Source organism: Bubalus kerabau, chromosome 1, assembly GCF_029407905.1.
Source record: "Bubalus kerabau isolate K-KA32 ecotype Philippines breed swamp buffalo chromosome 1, PCC_UOA_SB_1v2, whole genome shotgun sequence".
NCBI lineage: Eukaryota > Metazoa > Chordata > Mammalia > Artiodactyla > Bovidae > Bubalus > Bubalus kerabau.
Window position 1 is genome coordinate 7,148,463 of NC_073624.1, and position 17,363 is coordinate 7,165,825.

The 17,363-nt window shown below is 56.9% G+C and overlaps 1 protein-coding gene across 1 annotated transcript in view; it reads right to left on the minus strand.

Moving 5' to 3' along the window:
• Window positions 1-582: 582 nt before the first annotated feature.
• The window catches only part of SREBF2 (sterol regulatory element binding transcription factor 2), a 59,280-nt gene continuing 42,499 nt past the window's right edge, over window positions 583-17,363 (minus strand). Inside the window, exons 12-19 of the mRNA XM_055566264.1 lie at window positions 12,238-12,406; window positions 10,646-10,763; window positions 9,660-9,769; window positions 8,448-8,580; window positions 5,715-5,883; window positions 3,670-3,855; window positions 2,179-2,290; window positions 583-1,773 (exon numbers count right to left, since the gene is read on the minus strand). Coding sequence (XP_055422239.1) covers window positions 1,553-1,773; window positions 2,179-2,290; window positions 3,670-3,855; window positions 5,715-5,883; window positions 8,448-8,580; window positions 9,660-9,769; window positions 10,646-10,763; window positions 12,238-12,406 — 1,218 coding nt within the window. The 3' untranslated portion in view covers window positions 583-1,552. The remainder of the gene's footprint in view (window positions 1,774-2,178; window positions 2,291-3,669; window positions 3,856-5,714; window positions 5,884-8,447; window positions 8,581-9,659; window positions 9,770-10,645; window positions 10,764-12,237; window positions 12,407-17,363) is intronic.

Genomic DNA, 17,363 nt, shown 5'->3' on the forward strand with positions numbered 1-17,363 from the left:
AGGTGCGGGCAGAAGAGAAGTGGGTGAGGCCCAAGCTTACGGGTGAGGCCTGCTCTCGGCATGAGGGGAGCCCTTGCTGCGTGTCCCCTCAGTCTGTGCTGGGGCCTCTGCCCACCTTCTGTCCCAACCAGCCCAAGGGGGTGAGAGGCACAGGGATGGAGGAGGGCAGCCCCTCAGCCTCCCCGCAGGCCCCAGGAGAAATGGCCTCAGGTAGACGCCAAGCTTGGGCATCCAAAAAAGTGGGGCCACGCTCCCTCACAGGCCCCCCTCAGGAAGGGGGCTTCGATCCTAGTGCCCATCGTGGGCAACGCTGTGCCCACTTCAAAAGGCGGCTTGTCTGGGGACGGGGTGGGGTCTGGTCCCTGCCAGCCTGGCTTATTTTCAGGCCAAGAATTAGGGATAAAAATAGACTGTGGAGGTAGGAGTTGGGGTGGGAGGGAGCCCGAGAGAGCGGGGAACCCACGCTGAAGGCCCCTGGCCCTCAGTCCTGGTGGGTGGCTTTATCTCTCCCAGCCCCCCGGGGGCCTACCCCGAGTCTGGGCTGACATCCAGGGGGTGGGGGAGTGGGAAGGAACAGGACAATTAAATAAGACCATTTATTTTTTTAAAAAATTAAAAAATAATGCCAACACGATTTCACCCATCCCCAAGCCTGCCCCCTGCCTCCCACCCACCTCCCCAGGGTTGGGCTCGCTCCTCCCCTGGCTGTTCTGTGTAATGAAGAGAAAACAATGAACTCGCTTTGTCAGGTACAGGGGAGGGGACACGGACCTGGGGAGAGGAATAAAGATGCCACAGCAACTCAGCCTTGCATCACCGCAACCCCAAGCACACAGATATAAAAACATTTGTATAAAAGGGGGGTGTGCTGGGCACAGTGCCACGGGTGGAATGCATGGTGCCCAGAGACCTATGTCCCCCAGAGAGAAAGCCTGATTAAAAAAAAACAAGGAAGCAGGAAAAGGGAGCGGGGAGTTTTTCAGAGTCTTGGGAGGGCTGGAGATGGAACTGGGCAGCCTGGGAGCTCCCCCTGCCACTTTCAAGTCAGGGAACCCCCATTTCCTGCCCTCCCTGTCTTTCCCTGCTCAGGCCCACTGGGACCCAGGCTGGGAGCCTCTCTCTGCAGCAGCTCCCAGGGACCCGCTAGCCGTGGTCCAGAAGCCTCGGCAGGCGACTGCTCCGAAGCCAAGGTTCATACCTCAGCTCCCACAGGGAAGAGGAGGGAGACACAAGAGACAGAGGAGGAGGCAGAGACTGAGAGAAAATGAAGAGGGAGAGACAAAGGGAAGGGAGAGACTCAGAGACAGAGGAGGAGGGAGAGAGAGGGAGGAGGGAGAGAGACAGAGGGAGGAGAGACTCAGAGACAAAGAAGGAGGGAGGGAGACAGAAGGAGGAGAGAGACTCAGAGACAGGAGGAGGGAGAGAGACAGAGGGAGGAGGAGGGAGGGAGACAGAGGAGGAGGGAGAGACTCAGAGACAGAGAAGATTCAGAGACGGAGGGAGCTGGGGAGCAATGGAGGGAGGCGGCAGCTGAGGTGGGCAGAGCCAGAGGTCAGGAGGCGGCGATGGCGGTGCCGCCCCCCAGCTTGACGATCATCTGCTGGCAGTCGCTGCATGAGCGCCGGTCGCCCGCCTTCTCCAGGGTGCGGGCAGCCTCGGCCAGCAGCACGGCCCGCTGGCCCGGGGAGGACAGGAAGGAGAGAGGGAGGTGGCGGCAGGCCAGGAGGATCGCAGTGGCCCGCTCTCGCTGCCCGGGCCAGGCGTCCGCCTCTCCTGTGGGAACCAGGAGACACACATACCCGCTGAGAGCCCGCTACGACGCAGGTGCTTTCCCCCGGCTCGGTGAGAACTTGGGTATCTAAGCCCCCCGCCCCCAAGTGAGGGAGGTTCAGCTCAACAGACAGATGAGCTGACCCAGCCGGGCGCCACACACATTACTCTGGCTATCATTCTGTGATGGGGCTGAGATGCGGCCCATCAGCAGGGTCCCAGCTCGCGCGCTGGGACAACATCCCCACCATCCCCTTCTCACTCTGGAGAGGCTGGACCCACGACAATGTGACCGAGGCCAGTCCAGCCCCACAACGCCTCACGGACCCTCCCTGGCCACCCACCAAATCAAGCCTTGGGTTTTTCCCCTCCCCTGGACCCGCCCAGGCGCCGGCGCTGGGGGCTCACCGTGCTTGGCATTCTGAGCCGTGCGCCTTCGCAGGCTGTGCTCCAGCAGCTGGTGGGTGCGGGTGGGGCTGGCTCCGGCCATCAGGCGCACAGTGGCTTCATGCAGGAACACCTGGAAGCCCGGGGACACAAACCCGTTGTCCTCACCTGTCTGTGTCCCTGGGGGCATCCCTCCCTACAGCATCGCATCTGCCCGCTGACCATACCCCTTCTCTAAACACCCTGCCCTGCTCACCCTTTGAAAACAGCCTCTCCCGTCCTCACTCTGACCCCAGACACACACCCGGCAGGAAAGGGGAAGAGCACAGGCCCGCTGGTGGGGCTGGAGCAAGCGAGCACGCTGAGAGGGAAGCTAAGGGCCACCTCCGCTGACGGTGACTGAGAGCACCGGTGTGTGCTCCGGACTGTACGGACAGTAGGCGGGTGGACCCTCGCAACGCCGGAGGCTGCCTCCAGCCCAAAAGCAGGACAGGGGAGAGGCAGGGATGGGAGAGAGGGCTCAGGTGGCTCGGGGCCTGTGTCGTTTGGTTTCTTCAGAAAGAGTCTCTTCTTCAGAGTTCAGAAGGTCTCAGGAGGAAGACCTGCAGCCCTTCTGTCAACATGCATCACTGATGGGGGAGGGGGGAGGGGAGAAGGGGGTCTCCCTAGGTCTCTCTAGTTTCTTTTACACCCGAACACCTCAGGGTGTGAGGAGGGTGGTGCTGCCCTGGAAGGCCAGGGTGGAGGCGGACAAGGGAGAGGCAGGTGGGGATGTTTTGTGAGGAGGCCGCCGCCCCTGAGCACACTTCCTCTTTTCCACCGTGAAGGGGGTGGTTCTCACATGACTATTTCGTCTGCAGTGTCTGTCCTGGCTCGCTGCACACAGGGGCTACAATGCAACCACGTGAGGGTCCCAGAGCACTTGAGGGTGAGGGCAGCCGTACCCCAAGCCCTTCTTTTTCACACGTTTCCAAACACAGCCCTTCCCCACCCCTAACACTGGCCTTCTCACTTAAATTTTTGGAAAACAATTCAGGGAAAATATGTTGAGTTGTATTACTCTTAATTAGCAATAAAGGTAAACACAGGAACAGTTTGACTCCACTAAGTGGGTTGATCAACTGCCCTCATTGCCAAGGGGATGTTACATGGAGAGTTCTCAAGCACGGCCCAGAAAAAGCATTAAACACATTTCTAGGGGATTCTGACACCCACTATGAGAACCTAGCAGTGCTCCCTCGTGGCCTTCCCCATGTCCTCACACAGACTAGGAGCCCCTTCTCGCTCCCGAGTGTTAACTGGTAAGGCGAGATCTCTGCTGGCCTGTCTGTGCTGTGTGGACTGCTCACTGCCACGTTCCAGGGTTGGGCACACACAGCATGAGCCAAACAAAGGGATGAATGGCACCCAGCCCAGGGCCTGACCGGTCAGCCGACTCCATGACTCCACTCCAGAGCTGGGCTCGGTTCTGACATCTCGATCCACCCTCCCCAGCAGCAGGATGGGCCTTACCTTGCGGTAGGCCAGGCGGAAGCTGTGTGCCAGCCTGCGCAGGCTGCCCAGGTCCCGCTGGAAGCCAGCCAGCTCGGCGCCCGATGCGTGGTAGGTCTCCCCCAGGGCCTGGCTGGCTCCAGCCTGCTTCTGCCACAGAGCCGTCCGCAGCGACAGGAGCAGGTCACAGGTCAGCAGCTGGACCACCTGTGTGGTGTGCCATGAGGAAGGAGAAGGTGACTGGCCGGTTACCAGGGCAAGGGTCCCTGCACGCACCAGGTCTTCCCCAACCGGATACCTGGCAGCTCTGGGATTAAAGGGGAGACCCAGAAAATCAGGGAGCAAGAGAACCGCCAGGGAGGGAGCTTCAGTTCCTGACATCTAGTCCTTCCCACAGACCCTGTAGGGAAATCTGCTCTTCCATTGACCGGGTGAGGAAGCCAAGGCTCAGAGAGGGGCAGCGCCTCATGGAGGAGACGCTAGGAAGGGTAGGAATAAAACTCTAGTGGTTCTGACAGCAAGTCGCAGGCCCCGCCCACCTCCGGGAGCCCCGCCCACCTCCGGGAGCCCATGGCTGGGCCTAGAGGCCCTGTCCTCGCAGGGGAATCAGAGCCTGGAGATGGAGGAACAGGGATCAGAGGCTCGCTTCCAAGGATGGGGCCCAGGTCTGGCCCTAGTGGCCTCTGTGGTGGGGGAGACAGGAACCCAAGAAGGTAGACCCTCAGAGAGGCTCAATGCTGGGGTTTGGATCCACTGGTCTAGATCTGTCACGGTTTTCTGTCCATAGCTATGTGGCCCTGACACATGACCTCACCTCTGAGCCTGTTTCCCCACCCAAAAAATGGGCACCACACAGGGCTGCAGTGTCACAAAGGAGAATCACAAAGGGCACTGGCCTCAGCCCACGCTGGTGTTGCCTAGCTCCTGAGGGCCCTTAGTGCAGCAGCGCTTCTCAAGGTGGGTCATGTGCCGCCCTCAGGCACCGGTGGACGCCTCCAGGCTGTCCCTCATCTCATCCAGCCTGGCATCCCTTTCTCCAGGGTGCTGCCCCACACCCCCCATCCCCCTGCCGACCCTGCCTCGCACCTGTATGTTGCCCGACCCTGGGGCACAGTGGATTTTTGGCTGCTGACAGCACTGGTGGAGAACGTGGATGAGACCCCTCTCCTCAGCCAAAGGTAGCATTTCTGAGAGGTGAGGTAGTAGCCTGCGGCTGAATTCTGCCCTCTGAGGGATGCTAGCCTCTGTGGGGGCCCCTTCTTCCAGGCCCATTTTCCCACACAGGTGCCTGCAGCCTCTCTCTCCTCCTCAAACTCCTCTGGTTCTCCATGAAGACAAACACTACTGGACCCACCAGAGGAACCACCTAGAGCGAGCCTCGGGCCCTGCGGGCACACTTGTCTTGTAGGGCTGGCATGTTATCCCGGGTTCACTGCAGGGTCCGGGTCCAGGGATGACCTCAGCCAGAGGTGCCAGACCAACCCTAGTGAGGGCCTCGGACGGAGTCTGACCCTCAGAACACACCTCCTGCCTCCCTTTCTGGAGCGAACCAGGCTCCTCCTGGTGAGCAGACGACGTGTCCCCCTCAGCTGTGTGCACGCCTCCCTTCCCCTGCCCCGGACGGCCCTGCCTCGTGCCCCGGCAGTGACACAGTCCCTCTAACAAGGCACGGGGGAGTCTCTCGAGGGCCGGGCAGGCCTCTGTGATGCACTGTGGAAACATTGCACGGGTACCGCCAGAACATGCAATGCAACTACAATGCACCGCAGCCACCCGCTCCAGGGTGTGCGCGCAAGGGGGGCGGAGCAGATGCGCCCTGGCCAGCCGAGGTCCACCTGGGGTTGACCGAGCTGAGGGCCGGCAGGACCCGGGGCCAAGGTGGGAACATGCTGGTTCCAAGTACGGAAAGGAAAACCCCTGGACCACCGGGCCGGGCTCTGGGGGAGGGGCTGCTGACTGGCCTGCCTTTCGTGCAGCCCCACAGGCCGGGTGGGCTCATGGTGGGTCAGAGTGCTATCTCCCGGCAGAGATGAGCACCGCCCCCCGGGGCTATACGCCCCACTCACATGGTTAAGGTCGGGGTCACAGGTGGCTCCACTGACGTTGAGGCTGCTCCACAAGTGGCCACTGGCCCTCTCGCAGTGGCAGAAGGAACTCTGCTGCCCGTCCGCCTTCCCGGATAGTGAGGCGTGCATGGCTCTGCAGGTGTGGAAGACGGCCTTCACCAGGGGGCTCCTGGGTGGTGACAGAGGTGAGAGGCAAGAGGTCAGCGCACATCACCTGGGCAGAATGAAGGTGGGGAGCCCAAGCCAGCAACCACTGCCCTCACACCGCTGTGACAAGTGGGTCTGCAGGACTAAAGGCCACCATAATGGTTCTAGGTCCCAGCTCCAGACTGGAATTGCCGGCCCTGAGCGAGGGAGGCTCCCTGGCCCTAAGCATCCTCTTCACTCCAGAAATGTGCACAGCGTTCACGTCCTAGTGAAGAAGTCAGGTGATCAACACATTAGATACTGACTGTGTAATGCCAGGTGCTGCAAGAGCCATGAAAGAAAGTCACCCGGAGCCAGCGGGTGGCGTTTATTATGGACGGCCAAGGATGTCCTCACGGGAGAGGTGACACTCATGCAGAAGGAACCTGAGGGAAGCAGGCACGGGGATTTCTAAGGAGGAGGGCTCTGGAAAGAGGCGTGGCAGATGCAAAGGCCCTGAGTGTCTGACACATGTGAGAACATCCAGGCGGGAGTGTGGCTGCAGGAGGAAGTGAGGGGAGGGAGGAGAGCAGGCGCTGAACGAGGCCCTTCTCAGCCTCTGACCCGCTCCGGGCTCCAGGCAACCAAAGCTCATCTCCGCTCCCTTCCTCTCTCCTCTCCTCGCCTCTGCTGACGTGGCTGCCTTTGCCTGGAATACCCTTTCTCACCATTCCTCACTTGTTTCTGAGACCTGTTTCACTGGCTGGCCCTCCGGTCTGCCTTCTCCTGCCCTGCCCCCTGCAAGCCTCCTCTGGCTGCCCCCTGGGTCAGGTCTTTTGTGCCTCCGACACCAGCTGTTGGTTTGTGAGCCTCCTGCCCTCACCAGGTTCTGTGTGAACTCCTGGAGGCTGACCTGCCTCTGGCCTGGAATGTCTCCCCGCGATGTGCTGCCTGCTTCCTGAGAGCCAAGACTGGAGCCGGCAGAGGCCACAGCTCCCAGAGCGGAGAGCTGAGCGGGGCAGGCTTCTGTCTATTTGCTTATGGCTGTAACTTGCTGTCTCATTTACCGCGGCCTCCCAGAGACTAGAATTCAGCTGACACCAAGTACGCCCTCAGCTAAGCACTCGCTGAGTGGACGATGGAATCGTGGAGGGGTGCAGGAGACCCCCGAATGTGGCCTGTGACCAAGGAGAAGGGATCAGAGATCGCGGCCACAGAGATTGTTGGTGGGCCCACCACCAACAGTCACTGAGAAGCCACCCAAGACAGTCATTCAAACAATCTGTGCCTCAGGGGGAGGATGGTACAAGACTGTGTGTGGCTGAGTCCCTCTGCTGTTCACCTGAAACTGTGATAACGTTGTTAATCGGCTATACTCCAACGCAAGATAAAAAGTTTAAAAAAAAAGCAGAAGAGCAAAAAGTAAAAAAAAAAACCCATGCCTCAGTTTCCTCATCTGTACAGAAGCCACAGTACCACTCGCCGCTCCCTGTGGGGACATACGTATCGGCCCTGTTATCTGCACTCACTCACTAAGGTGCCCAGGCCGGGTGCTCAACTCTGGAGAAACAGCCTCATTTCAGGGAGCAGATCAGGGAGAGAGTGGGGAGGCTGGGGTGGGGTGGCGTCCCACAGCATCGCCACAACTAAAGAGCAAAGGGGCCCCCGGGTGGCTGAATTTGGGGGGAAGGAATGCCTGCGGGGGTCTTAGCTGCACCCCAGGGCCTGTTCTTACAAGTGAGAACACTTTAGACGGTTTACCCGCTGGGCCTCAGTCTGCTTGGGTGTGTCAGCTGGGAGACAACACACCCTGGGTGGGCGTTCCCTGGTCAGAGCTTAATAGGGGGTTACTTAAATGAAATTGGGAGTGTTGAAGCTGCCTAAACCTGCTTTCCTCAGCTCCCTCCTGCTCTCCCGGGTAAAGGCCCACTTGGCGGGAGACGTGACAGCCTTGGCTCTGAGGAAAGACCCAGTGGGGCCTTCCTGCCTTGGGGCGTTTCACAATTTCTGCAAGTGGCAGAAGATGTCAGGGACACTCAGATCCAGTCAGAAGCAGCCAGGGTGTTGCCAGGCTGCCCGCCAATACAGGCCAAACGCCCCCAAGAGGCAGGCATGAGTCCCCAAGAGGAACGTCAAAAGCTCTCTGGTGATGCCTTGTGCTAAAGGCCTTTTTAGTGATTCAGCTGGTGGGGTGGAGGGTGGTCGAGAGGAAATGGGACTCAGCGCTGGCACACAGAGGATCCCCAGGCCTCACAAGCCAGTGCTGGCCTGCCAGGCTCCACCAGGACCTTCTGTAGGAGCCACCGGCTCTCCCTGCCTGTCAGCCTGTGGAGCCCTGGGAGTAGCACTGACGGCTGCTGGGGTCTCACACACACACACACACACACACACACACACACGGCTTGCCACGTCTGCAGTCTCCGTGGCGCCCTTGTCCCCTCGCTTCATCTCGCCATCTGTCGTGTAGTCCCCAGGCTGCCTGACCCTTCATGCTGATGGCCATGCAGACCTGCTCCCCTCCCCGACTAACCCAGCGAGCCTGGCACCTGCTGGCACCGGGGGCTTCCCTGGAGAGAAGCAGGCAAGAGGTCAAGGAGGGCTACGCACTCTGTCACTTCCAGGGCCTGGGGGACCCGCTCCACTTCGGTGAAGTGAGTGCGCACAGCGGCGTCATCTCCCTGGAGCCAGCTGATGGCCATGGTGATGGCGGACGTCCACCACCGACAGACGACGTCTGGGCCTAGAGGCGAACAGAACCAAACGCCGCTCCAGCACTGCAGAAACTAGAGCCCCCCTGTTCGTGCTGTCTCTCCCTCCCGACGACGGGCTGGGGCCTGTGGGCTGCCCTCTCACACCCACCAGCCCCATCTCAGAACATGTTTGGCAATTTGCCTTAACAGCCTTAAAAATGTTCACTCCTAGTAACCTAGGAATCTCATTTTTGAAAATCCATCACAAAGAAACGAGCCTAAATAGAGAAAAAAAAGACGTTCACTGGTGGTATTTTTAAGGAAGAAGCTGCAAACAACCCAAACTTCCAACAGCTGTGAAAAACAGTGTTTCCAGAATATGTGTAGTAACGGTGCACGTAGAATCTTTCTAGTGTTTTCCTGAGGCCTAGTTTTCTCAGTGAACCTGCATGTGAAATGCCTAAGAGCGCGTTGTTCTCTCAGCTCTGAAATGACAGGCCATGAGGTCAGAGGTCACGATGGGGAGGCTGCTCCTCTGGGATCCTGCCCTCCATGGGGAGAGCCGTCAGAGGGAGCTCCACGCCCTCTCCTGCAGCCTCAGCCACGCGAGAGGCGGCTGCTCTCATGTTGTCACCTGGATGACAGTTTAGAGACAGAAGCAGAGCGTCCTGCTGCCAGTTCAGTCGACAGTTGTGTGGCCACCGAGGCAGTGGGTGCCGGAGCAGTAGGGACGCCGGATGAAAGGCCTCTCCGGCAGAGGGCGTCAGACCCAAGAGCAGCCCCAGGGACCACTTTGTGCCGAAAGGTGAGGCCCCCCACCAGCCCCCAGGCCCAGACCACTTGCTGCCCATTCTGAGCACCTGGGAGCATTCCTGACCTGCTCCAGCCAGCGTCCCTGACTCACTTGTCATCCCACTTCTGGCAGCATCCTGATTTCCTGCCCCCAAAACACAGCCCAGTAAGGGGAACTGTGGGTGGGCTGATGTGGGGACCGCAGAGACACACCTCAGAGCCAGAGAAGGTTCTTGAGTGGCAGACTCGTAACCAATCCTGGGCCCCAAGACACAAGGGCTGTGGAGGACTGAGTCAAGCAACCTGAGGCCCATGGAGCCGCCCGCAAGGTGCTTACCAAGGGCCGACTTGAGCACAGAGCTGCTGGAGAAGGGGGGGGTCACAATCCCCACGGAGTCCACAAAAGAGTTCAGTAATTTCAGGTACTCGAGAGCGCTGGAGAATTCACTGGAAAGAAAAGAAAGGGTCCCACTCACATCAGAGTGTACACAAGGACCTCACTCACAGCCTGGCTGGTCAGCCCCCAGTTCTGAGACCCACAGGGCCAGGCACACCCCGAGCACTGCCCCCACCAACCACTCCGGCTCGCCCCAGGCCGCCCTGACACTGTTCCTGACACTCTTCTCTCTGTGGGAAAAGCAAGGTTTCTCTTTCATCCCTCGCCCTTCAAGACCCAATTCAACCGTGGTCTCTGCCCAGAAGTTTTCTGATTCCCCAGGCAGAAGACCCCCTCTCTGCCCAGGTGCACTCTTGTCAGGACCTGGGCCCTGAACGAGAGCGATGCTGGTACCTGCCTGCCTCTCAGGTCTGACTCTGTGAAGGAAAGACTGTGCTTGGTGACTCCCTAAGAATAAGACACCGCCTGACCTCTCGGTACAGGTCTGGGTCCCCAAGATGTCTGGGCCAGAGCCATTTGCCTTCTGCTGAGCTTCCCACGCTCCATTCCACAGGCCACCCTTCCCCTGCCAAAGGGCAAAGCAAAAGAAATCAAATCCCTGATCTGCTCCAAGAACTGACTCCACTCTGTGATATAGGTATGTATATAGGTGATATAGATATAGAGATAGGTAGAAATGAGAAAAGGGAGAAATAATATACTTGGTGGGGCAGCAAGAGGCAAAGAAGCCAGCTCTGAGCCCACAGAGGGCTCTCATGGGGCTTCCAGGCCTGAGACATCAACACCAAAGAGTCACTGGATTTCCCTGAAGCCCCCACACTGGGGCTTGTTTCCTTAAGGGAGGTGGATCTCAGAGCCCCGTCTCGCTACCCAGGGAGGTAGCCTGAGGCGGGGGCAGGGGTGGGGGGTATATCTAAGGTCCGTACCAGCTCTCCTCTTCCTGGTCTGCAGCTTTCTTCTTGGCCTGAGGTTTTACCAAGGACTCCACTGCTCGCTCCAGCAGGTTCTTACAGAAGGCCTGGTGTACCTGGGCGATGGGGTCAGCTGAAAAAGAGGAGGAAGCCAGGAGAGGGGTGAGTGGGGCTCACTTAGGAGCTCTGTCCTACAGAGAAAACAGGGTGTGGGGGAGGAACCCAAGGAACAGATAACCCCTCTTAATGGGGCCAAACCTCCCCATCCAAACCCCAGAACTGCTTGCTGAACAGTCAGAAGTGGGGGGTGGGCAGAGGGAGGGTGGTCAATCCAAGAGTACATGAGTTCTGGACTGGCTCCAGTGGCGGGGGGGCGTGAAGGGTGCTGTGTCTCTTAGCATAATGCTCAGTCCTTTCATTCAAGGCTGGGAGCAGTAAGGTGGTGGCCACGACCCTCGTCAGCAAACAGAAACCGGGAAGGTGGACAGCCACCCCAAGTCTCAGAGGCCGCCCCTTCTCCTGTGGCTCAGGAGGACAGCCACCGAGGCTCCTACCTGACAGGGTGAGAAGAGCCAGCTCCCGCTTAAGAGCCTTCGCACAAGACCCGTGGCCAGAAGTTGTCTGGCCGAGGCGATTAAACAAGAGGCCTGGCAATGCTTGGCAATGACAGCTGCCTGTCACCAAGTCCCCTGACTGGCAAGCCCCAAATACGGCATCACCAGGCCCTTCCCCTCATTCACATGCCACAGACGTGTGGGCTTCAACTTGACAAGGACAGGGAGGCAGGACACTTAGGAATATATTCTGGGCAACAAGGCCTAGAACCAGAGCCACCAGAGGCATGAGGGCCAGGGGCAGCCTCCGCTGTAGACAGAGCAGCCTGGCCATGCATCCGAGATTGATGACGGCTTCTGCTTTCGCCCTTCCTCTCTGGGGTTGCACGTCATTCTTACTGTGAACAACAGATACTGAGAAGAAATGACAGTGGACCCCGCCTTCCCCACAAAATGCCTGACACACACTCCTGAACCTGCCAACTACGTCTGACTCCCCACACTTCTGGTTCAGAGAGAGGAAAAGTGCGGACAGCTCAAAGCCATGGCTGCTCAAGCCTGGGCCAACCCGACTGGCCTCTCCTGCCCGCTGCGAGGCCGGGCGAGTCGACTTAGATCACCATCAGACAGCGGGGGACAGCCAGCCAGCCTCTCCTCCCGACGCCCGGAGCCCTGTCTCTGCCGCCACCCTGAGCACCTGACGACCGTCTGTCGCCTGTTGTTCCCTAACTGCTCCGTCTATGTCTGTTTGTTTTCCGGCAGAAGTGGGAGAGCGGGGCCAGCCAGTAGCTCCTCTACACCCTCTGAGTCTCCACAGCGCCCGCACAAGGGCAAGATTCCGCTCGCACTCAGTCACCCTTGGGGACGTGTGGCAGGGTGACTGATGCCAGGACCACGGGCTCTGAGTGGCCCAGTGGTGAGCTGCAAACCCAGCTTCACTGGCAACCAGGCTCACGAGCTCCTGAGTGTAAGGAACTCACAGCCGAGGCACCCTGTGTCTCCACGTGTATGGGGGCAGCACCAGGGGGCCCCCAGGGGGCAAGGCGTTCTCACCTGGGTTCCTCTGGGCACAGTACAGACTCTCCTTGGCAGCCGACTTCACTGACCAGCTCCGCTCCATGAAGAACTTCTGGCCCAGGGGATGGCAGAGCCAGCGCAGCGAGTCGGGGACGGCGCTGTGCTCGGGGCCACACAGGCTCTGGGCGCGACTGAGGAAATAGCTCTGTGGAAGGACAAGGACCACCGTGACACCAGGGTGGCGGACACCAGCTGCGGCCAGCAGAAGGCCATCAGAAAGTGCCACCGGGTGGAGGCAGGCTAGGGAAGGGGGGCCAGCAGGAGGGCTGGGACCCTCCACGCCTGGAAGCAAACACCCCCACGGAAACCAGGGCGATGGCCCCGGGGGAACCTGCCGGGCTCAATGACAAACCCCAGAGGGAAGGGGTTGGGGCTCAAGGCACCCTTGGAGACTCAGCTGTACCCTGTCCTGCTAGGTCTGCCCAACTGGACTTGAATCATGTTCTTGGCCGTGCTGGTGTCCAACCTGCTGAGCTGAGCCAGGCTCTCCCAGGCCCCCCCGCCCCCCACAGTATGCCCACCCTCAACCCTGTCTAACCCTGCATTCCAGCCAGGCGGACCCCTGGGTCCTGAGACTTTTTCTCATCTGCCATTTTCATTACATATCTTTGAGAGCATTTTTAGGTAAAACTGTGTTCTGCTTTGACTCATTTTCATCTCTTTCACCTCCGAGTGTGAAGAGTTTAGAACAGGCATCCAGCAAGTGGCCGGCGACTGTCATTTACTGTCGCCGTCAGTCTAGAAAGCGCTGGAGTGAGAGGGCCACCCCGAGGCTCGTCCAGGATGCGAGCAGGCCTGCGTGATGCCCCTCCCTCAAGGCTGGCCCAGCAAGGGCTTTGTCCACCCTCCAGAGAACCCCCTGTGACCTCCTCGGTGGTCCAGTGGTTAAGAACCTGCCTTGCAGTGAAGGTGGATGCAGGTTTGATCCTTGTTTGGGGAACTAAGAGCCCATATTCTGCAGAGATACTGAGCCTGCACGCTGCAACTAGAGTCCGCATGCAGTGATGAAGATCCTCCGTGCCACAACTGAGACCCAACATAGCCAAGCACATAAATAAATGAGTATAAAAAAAAAAAAGAGAGAAAGAGAGAGAGAGACCCCCCCCTGCCATCCCTGGGTTAGCCCGAGCCCCTGCTTCCCAAGTCCCTCTTCTGCCCACGAGATAACATCACTCCAGGGCCCAGGGATAAACCTGCAGGGACAATGATGTCCATCCATGTTTTCAGAAACTGTCATTTTTTTTGACTGCAAGGAGATCTAACCAGTCAATCCTAAGGGAAATCACCCCTAAATATTCACTGGAAGGACTGATGCTGAAGCTCCAATACTGTGGCCACCTGCTGTGAAGAGCTGACTCTCTGAGGAAAAGCCCTTGATGCTGGGAAAGGCTGAGGGCAAAAGAAGAGGAGGAACAGCAGAGGATGAGATAGTTAGATAGCACTGCTGATTCAATGGACATGAATTTGAGCAAATTCTGGTAGACAGTGGAGGACAGAGGAGCCCGGCGGGCACAGTCCATGAGGTCGCAAAGAGCTGGATACAACACAGTGACTGAACAACAACAACAAATCTTTATTCTAAAACCCATAAAACCACTTGATACAGCACAATCTGAATGAGAAACTAGCAGAGAAGGATGAAGGGGCGAGAGAAGAACGCAGTACAGGGAGCCTGGAGGAGGAGCGGCTGCTAGGCTGGGCCTCACCCATCACACGGCAGCCTTGCCTTCACAACCCGGGAAGCTGCTTCCTCTGCTGGTTCAGCCTGATGCGTCTGACCTTTACTGGGCTCTGAGCACCATCATCTAATGTGACGGTCTCAGAAGATTTGAATGCCAGGGTCAGAAATAGCCCTGCCAAAGTGCCACTCAAAGGACGTGGACCAAGGAGACTGGCTCTCTCGGAGGAACTGGATACGGTTGCCTGAATCCAAAAGAAAAGGACGCGTGGTACAGTCCAGAAGAAAAGAGAAAAACAAAAACATAAGATTCCCACATGCTGCGCTGTGTGGCCCAAAAAACAAAGCAACAGCAGTAAGAAAACATTGCTCACTGCTTGTCAGGCACACTCAACGTTTTCAGGGGGGTGGGGCACTCATTGAGGGGCCATCTCCCCCATCCTCAGCTACTACACACATGCCTTCCTCAAACGGATGAGTCCCTCTCACAGAGCAGCTGCGTCTTAGCAACAAGGACAATCAAAACCCCACTGGGATTTCCGGGCTGATGGAAATGATCCTAAAATGTACACGGGAAGGTAAACAGCAGACACTAGTCACTAGAGCCAGAGGACTGACTCTTCCAGACATCAAGATGTATTAGATACATGTTGCCAGGGCTGTGTGGTATTGGTGGTGCACAACAGGACTGACCGGAGGGTCCAGAAGCAGAGTCCTCACGTGCAGACGTTTAATTTATGCAAAAGGGGCCATTGGGTGCAGCAGGGAGCGGACAGATTCTGAGACAGGTAGACAGACATGTGAAGAAGAAAATAGATCTGGCATCTCTGCCTCCAACTCATACACGAACCAGTTCCAAGTGGATTATAGACCCATGTGCGACATTTAAAAATAATGGGTCTATCAGACACCTAGTAGAGTATTTTCATGACACTGAGGTAGGATACAGGAATATTAAACAGGGCATGATATATCTGTTAAGGAAAAGAACAGACTAGATTTCATGAACATTAAGAACTTGTGCTTATTGATCAACACCACTGAGAGAACAAGCAAGCTACAGAGTAGGAGAAGACACATGCAAAGTACATCTCCAACAAAGGATCAGAGCAGAGAACTCCTCGAACCAACAGAAAGACAGACGTCACAAATGAAAAACAGGTAGAAGACTTGAACAGGGTGTTCACAAAGGAGGCTACGTCCAAATGGCCCATGAAAAGGGGCTTACATCTTTAACCACCTGGGAATTGCAAATGAAAACTATGAGATACCACCAGAAGGGCTAAAAACCCAAAACTATCCTGTGTCTGCTGAGGGTACAGAACTGAAACTCTCTACACTGCTGGTGAAGTGAAAACTGGTTCATCCACTTTGGAAAACTGCCAGGCTGTGGATACTGAAGCTGAGCATATGAAAACCTCTGAGCTAGCAGCGCCAGACCAGAGATGCAGGCACACGTCCACTGAGAGATGAACAGGAATGTTCACAGCAGCACTCCTCACAGTAACCAAAATAGGAACCGACCCCCAAGTCCACTGGTGAGTGTCTGGTCATACAGTGGGCTCCCATAAGGTGATGAGAATGGGTAATCTGTAACCACATGCGACAACATAAATGGACCTTACACGTGGCACTGAGCGAAAAGGGGCAGAGAGCTACAGGACACATGTGTGGCTCTCCTCGTATGAAGTTTATAGACGCAAAACATCTGAGGTCATCAGGATGGCGGTTACCTGGCTAGGGGGCTTGGGGTGGGGAGTGGCAGTTTGCTGATGGCAAGAGGACCCAGGGAGGCTTCCAGGGTCTGGGTTGTGTTCTGTTTCTGGATCTGTCTGTTGGTTATAAGCGTGTGTTCATTTTGGGAAGTCGCTGACCTGTATATTTATAATTTACATACTTTTCTACAGGCATATTGTACTTCAATAAAAAGCTTCTAGGAACAACAAACAGCAGGGAGGTTAACCTGTCATGATGGAATTCAGAACAATGGTGCCCTCTGTGGGGGCAGCACCGGGGAAGGCCTGCAGGAGGCCTCTGGGGGTGATGGGAATACACAACTTCTTGATCTGGGTGGCTGTTAAGCGGGTAAGTTCACTGTGTGAAAATGTATCAAGTTGCTACGTTAAAATGGACACATTTTTCTGTGTGTATGTCGTATTTCGATTATGCCTTGAAAACTTCCGGGGGTGCAGAGAAGTGACGAGTGTGATGACGCTGGCCCAGGGCACTAGGACTGCTCCCAGCCCAGAGTTCACCTTGACTTCCTCTAAGACAGGGTTGGGAGCCCAGCGTGCTCTCCAGGCAGCCATCCCCACCGCACCCTGCTACCCCCAAGGCCTGGGCCTGGTCTGGGTTCCTGTCCGACTGTGAGCCACCCACGCATGGATGAAGGTCGTCCTGCTTGCCACTGCACGTCCTCCCCAGGAGTGCCTGGCCTCGGTAACCTTTGCTGAATGAACCTCTTACTTGGGTCTTGGAAACATGGTCTTCCTCTCCCGTGCCCTCTGTCACCCAGAGTATCAAGCACATCAGTGTCAGCACGGGGCACGTTCCTGCTCATTCTCAGTACGTCAGTGCTATTAATGAGATATGGACACAGATGGGGGGATAAGATCATTCTATGCTGAACACAGCTAGGCAGCCAACCCAAAGCTGACACTGAATAAGATATGCCTGTGTCTGCTGGAAGAAGAGAAAGCCTGAGGTCAGCAGAGGCTGTGAACGAGTTGGCAACACGGTCTGTGAATTATCCAGTTGTGAGTTCCCAAGGCTGGCCCTGTGCCAGGCACACTGGAGGATACCACGGTCTCCACCCGGAGTCTTACGCGAGCCCCTCACAAGACATACAGTGTTTTCCACTTCTAGACCCACAGAGCTGTGATCAACACAAGGTACCAAACAGAAGGCATTCTCAGTTAATAATAGAACCAGGAGACACAGCCAGCAGACTCTAAGCAGAAGCGTCACGCATTAGCCTCTCGAATACAAGGTCACTCTTATCACTGAAGCAATACCTCAAGATACTAAAATGCCTTGTTCTGCTTAAAATGGCTTGGGGGGAGGAATTCTTGTCTGTTTTATTTACTGCCAAGTATTTGTGAAATGGCCCACTGAGTGGACATCTACCCCTCAAGGTGGTCAGCATCTGAGGGCAGCGCCCACACTAATTTTTACATCTTGGGTCCTGGCTGGGAAGGGCTTCCTTAGTGGCTCAGACAGTAAAGAATCCGCCTGCAATTCTTTGAGATGCGGGATCAATCCCTGGGTCAGGAAGATCCCTGGAGAAGAAAATGGCAACCCACTCCAGAATTCTTGCCTGAAGAATTCCATGGACAGAGGAGCTTGGCGGGTGACGGTCCATGGGGTTGCAGAGTTGGACATGACTGAGCAACAAAGGTCCATCTAGTCAAGGCGATGGTTTTTC